The sequence below is a fragment of the Leptodactylus fuscus genome, chromosome 8 (genome assembly GCF_031893055.1).
Source record: "Leptodactylus fuscus isolate aLepFus1 chromosome 8, aLepFus1.hap2, whole genome shotgun sequence".
In the NCBI taxonomy this organism is placed as follows: Eukaryota; Metazoa; Chordata; class Amphibia; order Anura; family Leptodactylidae; genus Leptodactylus; species Leptodactylus fuscus.
Window position 1 is genome coordinate 41,777,032 of NC_134272.1, and position 16,098 is coordinate 41,793,129.

Here is a 16,098-nt window from a genome sequence, read left to right on the forward strand (position 1 = left end):
GCCTGAGATGCAGCTCAAAAAGATCCGAGAGGGAAGCTGGAACAAGGTTAAGGTCCCAAGGAAGTATGGATGAACGCAATGTAGGCTGCACACAGCTCCCCTTCAAAGAGCAGCCACTTGTACTCGAAGTGCTGGGTTTTAGCCCCTTGTCAAAACCACTCTATAATAAATCAAGGATTAGAAAAGTATTTGAAGATGGGAAGATGTGTCCCAGGAATATCTGGAAAAGGTGAGGAAAGCCGTCCAGATGCATAGATATATCTTGGATGTGAGAGTTCTTTCATATTGAGGATTCACTTGCTTCTGCTGGAGTTCAGGTTCCTTGAATGAAAGTTGAAGTTGTATGGGCTTCCCCAACATTGACTGCTGACATCTGTGTTCAGAAGAATTGGAGGGGATAGTTTCCAGGGAACTCCTCTTACTAGATTTTTCTTTAACAAGCTCGTACTGGGGTAGGAATCCCTACTTTCTTATCTAAGGAAGCAAGGTCCTTGTCCCATACAGACAGGAGATAATGTTGAAGTGGTCTTAAATGGGCCTGAACCCAGAGGATTTTCGGAATTGTTGAGGTCAACAATCTCAGGATTTCCATTCTGTAGCAAAATTGATGCATTGGAGATCTCCAGGAATGAGGATACTCTTGTAACCAGCTGGTCTAGTTTCTCTAAAGGAAGGAATGACTTTAACTTGTGATAATCAAGGACGACCTCAAGAATCAGGTGCTCTGACTTGGGACTAGATTTGACTTTTCCTGGTTCAGAAGCAAAGCCAGAGCTGAGAAGGTTCGGAGCACTGTGGAAAGGTCTTTTTGCAAATGATCCAACGAGGTTGAAGACAGAAGTAAATTGTCCAGGTAAGGGACTACTAAAATTCCACCATGACCTTGTTGAGCAGCTTAGGAGCTGCACAAAGACCAAAAGGAAGAGCCTGAATCTGGAAGTGTTGAAAATTTTTGAGATCGGTGGTGTATCGGGATGCTATAATAGGCGCCCGTTAAGTCTAGAGTCACCATAAAAGCAAACCATTTGAAGGAGGTTGATAGTAGATCTCACAGTCTCCATCTTGAACTTCTTGTATGTCATGGACCGATAGAGTTCCTTCAAGAGTACTATTGCTCAGGCTGTTCTGTTCAGCTTTGAACCAAGAACATCAGGTAGTAATTAATACTTCTCTCTTGAATATAAAAATCTATTGTTCCAATATGCTCTCATCTGGTGAGAAAAGGTTGTTGATTGAAACCACGAAACTTCAGGCGATAACCATTTCTTATGATGTCTACAACCCAGTTGCTTTGAGAAATTTTTCCGCCAGGCCTGGTGAAAAAAAAAATATCAAACTTCCATCCTACAGGGGCTATGGTGTCACTGTGGTTGATTGGAGGAGTTGTTCCTTTGAGAAGAGAAATGCCTTGTTTCTACCTCAAAAGGACTGGTTAACTCTGTCCCAATCTATCTTTCTTTCTTCCCAACTGCATGTGATCTCTTCTGCTCATGAAAGGAATTCCTTGGATAAAAGAAACTTTGCTCTTAACTTCTACTCTGAAGATTTCTTCAGAATGTAATTTATGGTGGCTCTGAATAGACTGTGACCTTCACAAGGGATGCTCACCAATTTACCATTGGGGCTTGAATACCCCGGGAGTTGGCTGTTTTTTTGAGAATGGGGACAGAATTCAGGATGTCTTCCCTAGCTGTCTCAGTCAGATGAACCTCCAGCTGATCCAACCACAGACAAGTCCCGACCAGTACAGGTAAGCTGCGATGCTGGGACGAGAGGTTGCAGCAGATGTTTCCCAATTACATTTCAGAATACTCTCTAACTTTTTATCCATGGACTCCTTTATTTAAATCCATTTGACGGTACGGGTTTTCTAGATTTTTCTTAAATCCTGCCACTGGAGCATCCTCCTTGCGCATTTTACCCCAATTCTCAGAATCTTACCCTGCAAAAGGGTATTTTCTCCTGAATACTTCAGTTACAGAGATTCTTTGTTCTGGATCCTTCCATTCCAAAACTTTCCAGAAAAGACAGAATTTCCACTCACAACTTGCTCAATGCATCTAGCACAAAGTACCTTCCTAATGGTGGCAGCCAGAGAAGTTTTGCAGATGCTGCACTTTTTAAAAGGCTTCAGTGGGTTGGATCCATTTCCTTAAAAAGAGTAACAGACATGAGTCAGGAATGACACAGGATCCACAGATCTGTGGATGTCGGTATCAAGAGGAGTAGACATGGCACAAAAAAGCAGCAGAGCAACCATCAGCCCAGAAGTGCTATACAAATTAAATCTTCCCCTGAAATAGCCAAACCACTCCTCTCCACCAATCACCATGTCCTGGTGCATGGCAATTTGATGCCACAATTATGTGCCAGAACTGAAGCAGAGAAGCTAGCCCACTCCAAGCTTCTCCTCTTTAAGGGCAAGCAGCGGCCAGATTCTGGATATCAGCCGGAGCAACCTCACCTGTAGGACGTCTGCCCAGGCACATGAAGTAACCCCTGAAACCCTGTGCCCTACCCAGCCCTAAATTGAGAGAAATGAATCACTAATGTAAAGCTGAGTACAGAAGAAGGTTCTGCTACAAGGACGGATTCCATGCGTTTCACTAAAGACAGGAAATAGAAATGGCTCAAGACGGAAGGAAGTGCTATTTAAAATCCCATGTTTCCTATCCTACAGGAAGGCAAAGAATCCTCCTGGTCAATGCAGTTGTGGAGGGAAAAACAACTTTTAAGCCTTATGTAAATTAGGCAGTTGGTACACTGGTGGAAGGGGCCTTGATGCTCTAATGGGATGGGTGATATCATACCAGAGGGAAGGAGAATCAGCAATCATTGCACAGGGATGAGCAAGAAGATGATGTTAGGGGTCTGAGTGGCAAAAGTGACTGCTGATTGTTCCAGGGAGCTGAAGGCCCATCTCTACCGCAGCAAGTGCCTGAAAACCTAAAGGCCGTTTTTCTCTAAATCTATAAAAGTTATACATGTAACAAAAGGTATGTTGTTTATCAGTGTACTGTGCTCTGTAATGTGGTGGTTGCAGTTGAGTGTGCTTTGGAGAGGTGGCAGACTCCATTTAAAGGGAGAATCCAGCATATCAACAAAGTAACGTAAGTAGGTAGGGTAAAGTCACCTAAATCAAATAATGTTATCCCCTTGTGAATTGGTGCCTAGGTTGGAAAGATACTTGCTGTTTTTGACTACGAGCTTGTTAGAGCAATGAGAACATTAACTCTTACTTCTTTGGAACAATGTTAATATTGTGATTGCGCCAAATGGTTCATTTGCATATTGTTAAAAACAACGACAGCTTAAAAAATAAAAATAAGAGGCACCAATTCACAAGGGAAAAACACTGATAGGTTCATCTGAAACATCTAGGTTCTGACGACAGACTTCTTTTAACAGGGTTTCCAGGACCTCACAAGATCATGGGTTGTGTCTAGTAATACAGTGCACCTACACTGACATCAATAAGATTGAACTGCAGTCCTCATACAATCTGTGACCTGTATTTAGGAGAAGTTGCCTCAGTAAATCAAAGCTTGCCTCCAGCTTTGACTCATCCAGCTTTCTCTCAACATGGTTGTCAGCTACTAGCATTAGGGGAAGCCACATCTAGCTATAATGTTTCCCCTGAAGTGGGTGCTGCAAGAAAAAAAAAAATATAGTAGCATTGCATGCCACCCATTTACAGAAATGTACAAATAGTGTAATGCATGGACAGAACACAGGCTGCTACAGAGCAACTCTACACAATAGGTTAAATAAAGGTGCGAAGTAGAGGAACCCACTCCATATGATGTCCATATGTCCTAATAAGGCACATGGATAGGAAGTTGTCTTTTTCAGACACGGCTCTGAAATATAAGTGACGGGTCCACTTTAATTATAGTTAACCAATTATAAAACACAGAATGAAAACTAAAATGTGTGGGATATCTTTACATGTGGCTTCTGATATCACAATCAGATATTTTTATTTATTGCTATTGTTTATTAGAATCACCTGAACATTCATCTTTACAAACATTTCATCTGCTCTCATTCTCCTGTCGCTTCTACTTGCGCAGACACAGATGTGATCACTTCAGCCTGTGGTACACAGCCCTCATCCAGACGTGCTCTTTTTGCCTCTGGTTCTTTTGGGGTCTCTCGATCAACAGCACTGGACGACACAGACACTGGGAGAGATGTGCTTGCCTGTGCAGCAAGAAGCTGCAGTGGGTTGGTAAGAGCTGCCAGAAAGCAGAAAAAAATCCCCAATAAATTTCCTATATTTTATTTAGCAGTAACATGTTTGATTACTTCAGTCACACAGGACATTTATGTGCCATCCAAATTTTCTTAGTAAAGTTACAAACATCACCCTGTACCTTTAGTAAAACTAGTGTGTGCAAATGAAAAATCCTCCAAATCTGATTAAGTGGAATCTGTCAGTCTATTTCTGCCCATGTAAACCACAGTATAAATGTAACTTTGCTCCTCTGAAGAGAGGTTTTTTTAAATGCAACATGCAAATGTGTTTGCAAGTTCCCAGGTGGTGGTCCTGAGGCTAGCAAAAACTCAGGCTCTCATTGTAAACCCTGTCCTCCCATTTCCCTACAGGCTTGACCAAAGACTTTAGTGCTCTCTGAAATCAGCCTCATCTGCAGATAAATCAAGTCCAAGCAATGTGTGATAGCAGGAGTGATACCGCAGTCCTCTCCAGCCTGTGAGCATAGACATCAGTGATGTACTGCTCATGTGCCATCACAGTATGATATTCCATGGGCTGTAACTATTTTAAGGCCCTAAAAATAAAAGGCCCTTTAAAATAAAACCCTAAAAAAGAATGTTATCTACTTACGCATCGTGCACGCTGGGCGGGCATTCAGGGTGCGCCGTCTTCTTCATCCACTCCTCCTTTCCTCCGGTCCCGTCCTCCTCCGGCGCTCGCGAACTGACACGGATTTAAAAAAAAATGGCCTGGGCGCCTGCGCAGTAGCCGTAGTAGAAGCCGCATGCTACTGCGCAAGCGCCCAGGCCATTTTTTTTTTTTTTATATCAGTGTCCGCTCGCGAGCGCTGGAGGAGGACGGGACCGGAGGACATCAGAGGAAGAAGAGGCGTGGATGAAGAAGAAGACACACCCTGAATGCCCGCCCACAGTGCATGATGCGTAAGTAGATAACATTCTTTTTTAGGGTATTATTTTAAAACGGGGGGGGGGTTAGTTTAATATAACATTTACGGTGCCTGAATAGCCTTTTTAACCACTTCCATACCAGATCCTTTACCCCCCTTCCAGACCAGGCACATTTTCAGGTTTTAGCCATGTTCCAGTTTAACTGCAAATTGTTTTTCTATTACTTTGCCAACCTATATGTATTTGGTCTCCTTTTTCTCGGAACATAATGGGCTTTCACGTTTTAGAACAAAATAAGTGATAAATTTAACCTTTTAGAAAAAAATAGAGGGAAAAGGGTAAAAAATGTGTAAAAAAAAATGCTTTTTCCTACATTTATACACAATAGCCTAAAAAAAAAAATGCAATAAATATATAGATTCTAAAATATATTTTCTTATTTCTGCTGTTTGTATTAATACCACAATTGAGTATTTTATCCATTATTTTGGCCTACAGAAGAGCCTGCAATGAATGGTGTGCAAACCGCTGTGTTTCTGCATCCTGAGGCCAGGGCGTTGCACAGTGTTGGCGGCGTTGTACAGTGCTGGCAAAGTGGATGGGATTCATGCAAATCCCATGCCCACTTTGCGGAAAAGATCGCAGCGCGGACACACCGCGATTTCCAAATCTGTTGCGGCTTTGGAAATCGCAGCATGTCAATTATATGTAAGGAAACGCCGGCTGCTTTCCCGTAGATATAATGAGAAGAGAAAGTCCGCAGAGGTAAACTCTGTGAACTTTCTCTTCAAATCGCTGCGGGAAGAACCACAATGCGTTCACGCAGCGATTCTTCCCGCAGCGCTTCAGTGCTGCGTATATGGCCCGTGGGGCTTTAGCCTCAAAGTGTAATAATAATCTTTATTTATGGGTCACAAAAAATATGAATTTATGTATAAAAATAGAGAAATAGATAAAAAAAGCATAGATAGATAGATAGATAGAATAGAGTGGGGGGCACTAAAGGGTGGGGGGAGTGTGTGTATGTGTAGTGATTTTTATTTACCAATCGCCCTCTCTGTCAGGATCTGAGGAGAGGGAGATTGGTAGCCACTTTATATACTTTTATTACTTTATGTGAGCACTGTGGCAGGCTGTCACAGTGCTCACATGCCCCAGAGACCACTATGCCCTATCAGGGTGGTCTCTGGGCAAAACTCTGTGATCATAGCTGTCTTCTGACAGCTGACCACGGAGCATTGCTGGGGGTGGAGGCAGAAGTGCTGATCTCCCTCTCTGATAAGCTAAAGGAGAGGGAGATCAGCGTTCAGCCAATGAAGTTTGTCTCTGTGACAAACTTCCTTGTGATCGCTGTGACTGGCTGTCACAGCGATCACACACCCACACAGGCTGGTCTCCGGATAAGCTCTGAAGTCTCCGCTGTTCAGTGGAGACTTCGGAGCTGTGTGCAAGGGGGGTGGAGGGAAGGAGGGGGAGGTGCAGTGGAGCAGAGGAGTATATTCTGCTCATGCACCATACGATCTGATCGCTGTGACAGGCTGTCACAGCGATCGTATGCCTAGAAACCACAGAAGCTGGTCTCTGGGCAAAGCTATGAGGTTTCCACTGTCAATAGACAGCAGGACCTCATAGCAAAGTACAGGAGGGGGGTGGAGGCACAGCGGAGCAATCTGCTGATGTGCCGACTGTCGTTGTGATCTCTGTGACGGTGTGTCACAAGGATCACGTACCTGGAGACCACGCAGAGTGGTCCCTGGGTGAAGCTCTGAGGTCTCCACTGTCTATTGACAGCGGGACCTTAGAGCTCAGTACGATGGGGGGAGGCGCAGTAGAGCAAGTTCTGCTGGACGTACAGGTACGTCCTGGCAGAACTAGGCAACCACCTTCCGGACGTATATAGTCTATGGGCGGTCCGGAAGTGGTTAAAGGCTATTCACGCATATGTGGGGCTCTATCAGCATGATTTTGCTGATAGAGCCCCTTTAACTTCTTAAGAACTAAACATAAATCAACTGCTCTACAACGTAGATATGTCAAACTAAATATGGTCACATTTATGCAGCCATTATGATCTGATATTTTACAATCTTTAGCATAAAAATGGAATACTTGGTAAACCAAGCAGTGACGCATGCGACCTACGTACCATACATATTTCCAGGAAGGCTGGCAGTTGTCACACCCTCTTTTGTCACCACTGGAGAGTGCTGGGCTATACTGACTGGAGCAGCTGGCTGCAGAAGGGTAACTTTCTGCCCCTGAACAGATTGGGGCAACGCACTTGCTACAGTTTGAATTACTCTGCTGGCAGTTGGAAGGGTAGGAATTGTAGCAAATGTAATCGTATTTACCTCATCTTTGATTCCTGCATAATGATAAAGAACATATTAATAACAGTATACTAAGATAAGATAAGACAATCCTATACTATTACTGACCACTTCTTTTACGCTTATTCAACTGTCACCACAGTGTTACTGAACACATTACAGTGATAACATACCTCTGTTATAAACGTGACCTTTGCAAACTTGAAGAAAAACAACTTTGAAGTCTTATGCAAATTAGGCAGTTGGAGCACTGGGGGTCGGCCTACAACCCTGACAACTGCTCTTGCCACTTAAGACTCCTAGCATCTCCTAAATACGCCACCTCGGGCAATGAGAGTTGATCCTCCCACTGCTATGACATCCCCCATCCTACTTACCCAGCAACAGCAGTGCTCCCAGGGCAGAAGGTCCACCCCAATGCACTACCTAGCTCATTTGAATAAGACTTCAAAGTTGTTTTTCTCAAAATTTACCAAAGCGTAACAAAAGGTTTGTTGTCAATCACTGTAATGTGCTATGTAATGTGGTGGTAGCAGTTGAATATGATTGGGGAATCCCTTTCCTGACATCTGCAGTACTATTATGACACCAAGTATTATAGAGCAAAGTCCTGAAGCTAATGCCCACAGTGAATGCTGTAGAGGGGAATTTTTTAAAAAAAATTTCTTAAAAAAAAAAAAAAAAAGCTGAACTGCCGTTTTTTGGGGGGTTTTTTTTGCGGTTTTGCTTCTGATAAAAAAAAATTAAATAAACGTGATCAAAACAATAGACATTCACCAAAAAGGTATATCTAAAAAGTACTCCTGGCCCCACAAAAAAAACCCCAAAACAACTATCTGAATATGGCGACTAATATATATATATATTTACGTTTTGGAATTTTTTTTTAAGAGGTTAAAAAATGTAAATATAACTATATAAATTTGGTATCCCCAAAACCGTACTGAAACATAGAATACACGTGACATTTTGGCTACGGTGAATGCCGTACAAATGAAGCCTGTAAGAAAGACGCAGAAATGCACTTTTTCACTAATGCCACCTCATTCTGAATATTTTTTTAAAGCTTCTCAATACATTGTACAAAATATTAAATATTACCAACATGAAGAACAATTTGTCCGAGTAAACATTAAGCCCTCATATGGCTCGGTGAAAGGAAAAATAAAGCGCATTCCTATCGAAGCTGCATAGGGATTGCATGCCCCCCCCCCTCCCCCCCCCCCAACAACCAAATGAACTTCAATCAGCCTGATTCACTTGAAAGAGGGCAAGCTGCAGTCCCCCAGCAACGCCTTATAAGGATCATAAGATGCAAATGGTCATTATACTTCAACCTCCTTAAAATGTCGGATGATAATACAGCAATGCATCTGGAGCACAACTTAAATAAATGTAAGTTGAATGTAAGTTTACAGTTGAGTTCAACACCACTGCATGCAACAGTTAGAAATGCACCATCATGAGGCTTCAGTAAGTCATACTGTCAGAGATGTTTGAAATTTGCACATAAAGCGCATTCCTATGGGAGCTGCAGTCATGCACTTTGGCCTTTCCTTACAGTCACAAGTTTATCCTTTCTGCTATCTGTTTTAGTCAGGGTATGTTTACATGTATGTTACTAGCTGAAAAATTTTGCTTCAGCATTTTGCTTAACCATAGCCAGCTTGTTATATGCCTCTCATTCACTTGAAAGGGGGATATCAGGTGGAATCCACCTTTACACTAAGGCTCCACGTTGCAGATTCTGTTGTGTTTTTTTGAGCCAAAGCCAAGAAAGGCTATAAGAGGAATGAGAAATATATAGGAAGCTCTTATACTTCTACCTGTTTCTCAATCCACACCTGGTTTTGGCTAAAAAAAAAAAAAAAAAAAAAAAAAAACACAGCAAAAAGCTGCGTTTCTGCAATGTGGAGATGCATGGTGCTTATTTTTTCTGTTAGCTGAAAAATTCAGCTACAGGAAAACAAATCAGTATCTACCTCCCCCCACTGAAACGAATGGGAGACAGATTTCAAGTGGCATTTGGAGCGGATTTTGAGGCAAAAAGCTACTTCAAATTAAGCTCCAAATTCAGCCATGTGAACATACCCTAACACATAGAGGCAGAGAGGGAACATTTATCACGTGTTATAAGATGCAAATGAGGCACTTTTGTTCTATCCCTGAACAGCACATGATTTTGATACATTTGGTGCATTTTACAACACCAGGCTTTTATTTTGCTGACGTCTGAGTAAAAGATGTAGATGTAAAGCATACAATAAATGAGGCATGTGCCATGTGATTTTTTTTGCTATGGTTTTCAATGTTAACACATTTTGTCAAGTTTCCGCAGTGAATTGTAAATATGGTTGGTAAAAACTAAGTAAATTAATTCTAACCCCTTACCAACCGCTGTATGACTTGGAACATCTGTCAGGTCGGCATTTAACTCTTCAAATTTTAAAACATCCTTGCAAAGTTTTTCAGGTAAACAAAGACTGTACAGCTGCATAATGTTACCATCCCTGCCTTCCTGAACACTGTGTATTCATTGTAGGGAGCAGTCATGAAACTTTCTGCCTCTGTCCTGGAGGTCATGTGATTGTTGAGTGCTGAATAACTACAGGAGATGCTGAGGCTAAGCAGACCAAGATCATTTTTACAGTGAATGTCAGGAGGCAGTATTCTCCCTGTAAATGAGCCTAGTAAGTCAATCCCAGTTACTACCTTTAATAGTAACTTAATCAACACAAAACAACGGGGCAGATTTATTATGCCTTGACAGACAGTTCTCTGGAGTACAAGACAAAGTGTACAATTTCCCCAAGGTGCAAAGGCCAGCAGAGGGAGTGCCTCATTTACGAGGAGGCACTCGCCTTGTTCTATATAAGGCCCCCCTTCATTGGCTCCAGAGCTATGAAGACTCACACACAGTTCTGAGAATAGAGAAAGTAGTATGAGTCTTGGCAAGACTCCTACCTCCTTCTCTAATGACAGATATATACGGAACAGCAGGTGTGAAAATGAGCAGCATATTCTGACCTCTGCTAGATGAGACACCATCCATAACTGTTCCACGTATTTCATCTCTGGCAGAAGATGGTCTCTGGTTTGCAATTATGTATCCATTTGCTGAACTGGTAGGGGTGGTCAACACTTGCACCATGGTGACGGTAGGTGCTTGCTGCACCACATGGATGGCATGACTCGTTGGTTGTGAAGTCATGATGGAAGCAGGCATGTATGCCAAAGGTTTCGCCACAAAATTTGTTTGGGGTACAGGCTTTGCCATAATAACTGGCTGAGAACTCACCGGAGAGCCTGTCACAAAGACAAAATATTAATATATAATGAATACATGAACTTAATAAATATATAAATTAATCATTCATATGCAAGAACACTCATGGATAAATGGAAACTGCAATATTAAGCAAAAATTATTTGAGCCAGGTAAAGAAAGAACAGAAGGGAGAACCAGTGGTGGAGCCAATCATGCTGCTTTTAATATTCTATAGCGTTTCTCACTATTACTCATTTTTTGTTGAAACCAGATAACCCCTTCAATTCATTTATATTATGTTTTACTTCGTGGAAAGGGTAAGCATTCTTACAAAGAATCAATACTAGCTAATTTAAAGGTTTTAACTTTTTTTTTTGCATCTTTTTTTTACTTGAGAAAAAAACCAAGGAAAAAGAAATATAGGATGGCACTGCTAGAAATATAAATGAAAGTCCCAATAAATTGAAGGTAAGTATGAGGATTGTAACCTTAAATGTGAAGAGCTGTGGGGGTGCTCAACAACCAAAAAAAGGCAGTATGAACAAATAGAGCATATGTAGAAAAAATTAGGAAGGGCACTCACCCACATCCAAGCTCGTCTTCATAAAATACTTCTTTTATTAAGGTAACAGATTTCTTTAAAATCAAGTAGTGCAGGGAGGGAATAGAGCAAATCAGGCAAGTAGGCAACAGCCGTTTCGCGCAACTGTGTGCGCTTTCTCAAGCCTCAGAATGCAATAATGCATTCTGAGGCTTGAGAAAGCGCACACAGTTGCGCGAAACGGCTGTTGCCTACTTGCCTGATTTGCTCTATTCCCTCCCTGCACTACTTGATTTTAAAGAAATCTGTTACCTTAATAAAAGAAGTATTTTATGAAGACGAGCTTGGATGTGGGTGAGTGCCCTTCCTAATTTTTTCTACATATGCTCTTTTTTTTACTTGAACCCCAGGGGTCTGGTCACTAATGCAATACATTACAATGCTAATGCATTGCAAAATACCAGGGGTTCTATTGCAGGCTACCTAGTGTAGTCTGCAATAGAATAAACAGAATGACAAGACGGGGAGCCTTTACAAGGCTCCTGGTTGTCAAGGCAACGTGACATCGGCCCCGGAGATTACTCCGGGTGCCCGCAATCACAGCAAAAATGGCATTGCCCACAGAAGGGTTAAAGTGCACAATCGGTGCGAGCACCAATCATACGCAGTAGTACGCAGTAGCGCTGGGTGTCTCTAAAATAGTAGACACCCGGTGGCTATGGCGGCCGCCCGGCTCCTGAGCGGTCGCCATAGTTAAACACCCAGCATCCACCATACTAGTACGGCGGATGTTGGGAAGGGGTTAAACTTTGTGTGGCAATGACAGTGTGCCCTCTTCTTTATGCTAAAGGAGGGAGGTGCTGTAGTGGAGTGGCTCCCAACATTTGGTTATCTAGGTAGCATAGTAGCGGCCAGGAGGTGGGACTCTGGAGTGGATTTGTGGATTTTGCCCTGCCATGGCAGGAGGTAGCAGTACACTGGCTATTTTGGCCTTAAGGACAAAGCATTATTTATCTTTTCATTGTCATATTGCAACGTAACTTTTTTTTATATCTATGTTGACAGACATATGTGGGCTTGCTTTTTTGCAGAACTAGAGTGTTTTTTTTTGTTTTTGTTTTTTTAACAGCACCATTTCTACAAGGAAAATAATTTAGTGATTAACATTTTTTATTTTCTAACCATTTTTTAAAGAAAATTTATTTTTTAAAGCATTTGTTTTGGGGTTGTCACTCCGAAACCCATTGATTGAGTGTTATCACTGTCAGCTTGGGCTCCCGCAGTGATTGTACGGGTTCTGCTTCTGAGCCTATACAATCAGCATCACATACCTGTATGTGAAGATGCACTAATTACGCGAATTCCCTAATGAATTTGCGTGAAGGGGTACATACCCAGCAGGATAGCCCATGCTCTACCTACCTACTCAAGTAAATGCTATTGCGTGTGCCATTCTCCACATTTGCTGGTCCTGTTCTAAAGTAATAAAGATTCTGAATACCAGTTTACTACCTTATCCAACCAGTGATAAAAATCAACATATGAAATGTTCCCTGGCAAGCTCTATTAAAACATTTAATGTATTTAAAGTTTTGTTGCTAGAAAGTATCCATAGTTTTGTTGCTATTAGGAAAAAAAACCCTTTGGATTCCTGATTTGAAAAGATGACCGAACTATGGTATTTGAATAATGAAAAACTCTCATCTAGTCTATCAGATACAGTGGGGCAAAAAAGTATTTAGTCAGTCACCAATAGTGCAAGTTCCACCACTTAAAAAGATGAGAGGCGTCTGTAATTTACATCATAGGTAGACCTCAACTAAGAGACAAAATGAGAAAACAAATCCAGAAAATCACATTGTCTGATTTTGTAAGAATTTTTTTCAAATTATGGTGTATAAGTATTTGGTCACCTACAATCAAGATTTCTGGCTCTCACAGACCTGTAACTTCTTCTTTAAGAGTCTCCTCTTTCCTCCACTCCTTACCTGTAGTAATGGCATCTGTTTAAACGTGTTATCAGTATAAAAAGACACCTGTGCACACCCTCAAACAGTCAGACTCCAAACTCCACTATGGTGAAGACCAAAGAGCTGTCAAAGGACACCAGAAACAAAATTGTAGCCCTGCACCAGGCTGGGAAGACAATCTGCAATAGGCAACCAGCTTAAATTGAAGAAATCAACTGTGGGAGCAATAATTAGAAAATGGAAGACATACAAGACCACTGATAATCTCCCTCGATCTGGGGCTCCACGCAAAATCTCACCCCGTGGGGTCAAAATGATCACAAGAACGGTGAGCAAAAATCCCAGAACCACGCGGGGGGACCTAGTGAATGAACTGCAGAGAGCTGGGACCAATGTAACCAACCCTACCATCAGTAACACACTATGCCGCAAGGGACTCAGATCCTGCAGTGCCAGACGTGTCCCACTGCTTAACCCAGTACATGTCCGGGCCCGTCTGAAGTTTGCTAGAGAGCATTTGGATGATCCAGAAGAGTATTGGGAGAATGTCCTATTGTCTGATGAAACCAAACTGGAACTGTTTGGTAGAAACACAACTTTCCGTGTTTGGAGGAAAAAGGATACTGAGTTGCATCCATCAAACACCATACCTACTGTAAAGCATGGGGGTGGAAACATCATGCTTTGGGGCTTTTGGGGCTCTGCAAAGGGGCCAGGACGACTGATCCGGGTACATGAAAGAATGAATGGGGCCATGTATCGTGAGATTTTGAGTGCAAACCTCCTTCCATCAGCAAGGGTATTGAAGATGAAACGTGGCTGGGTCTTTCAACATGACAATGATCCAAAGCACACCGCCAGGGCAACGAAGGAGCGGCTTTGTAAGAAGCATTTCAAGGTCCTGGAGTGGGCTAGCCAGTCTCCAGATCTCAACCCTATAGAAAACCTTTGGAGGGAGTTGAAAGTCCGTGTTGCCAAGCGACAGCCCCAAAACATCACTGCTCTAGAGGAGATCTGCATGGAGGAATGGGCCATTCTGGGCTTACAGAAAACGTTTGACCTCTGTCATTGCCAACAAAGGATATATAACAAAGTATTTAGAAGAAATTTTGTTACTGACCAAATACTTATTTTCCACCATAATTTGCAAATAAATTCTTACAAAATCAGACAGTGATTTTCTGGATTTGTTTTCTCATTTTGTCTCTCATAGTTGAGGTCTACCTATGATGTAAATTACAGACGCCTCATCTTTTTAAGTGGTGGAACTTGCACTATTGGTGACTGACAATACTTTTTTGCCCCACTGTACAAAAAATCCTACTAAATTGGTTCCCCAGGGTGACTAAACTATGCAGTAGGTAGACCAAACCACAAGTCAAATGAAGTATAGATTTTCTAATTCAACGCTAGTGACTGACTTCATATGAAAGTTAATACGTAATAAACTATGTACCCAATGAATTATACAATATTAATAATTCTATAATATAATTACAAAAAAGGTTACTGGTCTAGAAACAAAATGAGGAATAATTTTTGACCGGTTCCTACTCCTACAACATCAGCTGAATTCCACAGTCCTGGTGGATGGAATATACCATTCCTCCTCCATCAAATAGGCTTCATGCTTTCCATCTAACCACCGACTACCATCTTTCACCATGGCAAACCTTGCAGTCAACTTTGTTTCAGATAGTTCTATTGTCTCACATTACTACTAACCTGGTGCACTCTGGGAGTATCGATACTCTGGAACAGAGGCCATCTTAAAACCAAAATCATGTGGAATAGGGGATCCTTCTCGAGACATGCTATCAGGAGTCTGCAAGCCACAGGAATCTGGATATGTTGGTGAAGCTGGTGCACTCCTAGAGCACAGAAAATATATCATTATTTAAAGCTTCAAAAACAACAAAACCCCAAAAACATATCTATAACCAATACCTGGACGAAAGAGGACCAAAAGGAGTGCGAAAGGATGAAACTCCTCTCTGCCTGCGTTTCCTAAATGCCTGCTCAACTAGCTTGGATTCAGATGTAGGATCTATTCTCCAAAATGAACCTTTTCCAGGCTCCTCCTGAGAGCGTGGTACTTTTATAAAATATCGATTAAGTGACAGGTTGTGACGTATAGAGTTCTAGAGAGAAAAAACAACAAATATATATATATATATATATTTAAGATTAGCATGATGGAAAAAAAAAAAAATCTGAAACCAAAACTTAAAATAAAAGTAACTTAAAGGGGCTCTAACATTGGGAAAAGTCATTTTTAGATAAGCACATCCTTCCATAGCCTTTAGAAAGGCTATCCCACACCTACCATTTGTATGTAAATTGCCTCAGAAGATTTCGAATAAATCCGTTTTCATTCACATGTTAATGAGCTTCCACCGTGCATCGGAAGTATCTGTGATCACAGTCTCCTCTATGTGTATGTACAGCAGAGATGAGTCATCAGCACAGAAGCCTCTGCTATATATACACATAGAGCAGACAGTGCACAAAGACACTTCCGATGCAGGTGGAAGCTCATAAACATAGGAATATAAACGGACTTATTCCAAATCTACTGAGGCAATTTACATGCAAAAGGTAGGTGTGGCATAGCCTTTCTAAAGGCTATGCAAGGATGTGCTTATCTAAAATGACTTTTCCCAATGATAGAGCCCCTTTAAATAAATAAAATACAGTTTTTCTCATGTTTGGAGACAACTTCACATACCTTTTAGAAACCATTTTATTAGAACTTGCATATAATTTACTGTATGTCCAGTAATCTTCCAACGTTTGTTACAAACTCAAAGTTTGTTTGAAGATTTTAATTCTTGGAATTGTAGTTGTTATACCAAAAGGTAA

General features: G+C 41.6%; 1 protein-coding gene across 1 annotated transcript in view; it reads right to left on the reverse strand.

The window, feature by feature from the left end:
* Positions 1–16,098, reverse strand: part of FOXK1 (forkhead box K1) — a 55,655-nt gene that overhangs the window by 5,696 nt on the left and 33,861 nt on the right. Inside the window, exons 5-9 of the mRNA XM_075285139.1 lie at positions 15,184–15,377; positions 14,962–15,107; positions 10,485–10,763; positions 7,274–7,492; positions 4,010–4,238 (exon numbers count right to left, since the gene is read on the reverse strand). Of these exons, the coding sequence (XP_075141240.1) occupies positions 4,045–4,238; positions 7,274–7,492; positions 10,485–10,763; positions 14,962–15,107; positions 15,184–15,377 (1,032 nt within the window). The 3' untranslated portion in view covers positions 4,010–4,044. The remainder of the gene's footprint in view (positions 1–4,009; positions 4,239–7,273; positions 7,493–10,484; positions 10,764–14,961; positions 15,108–15,183; positions 15,378–16,098) is intronic.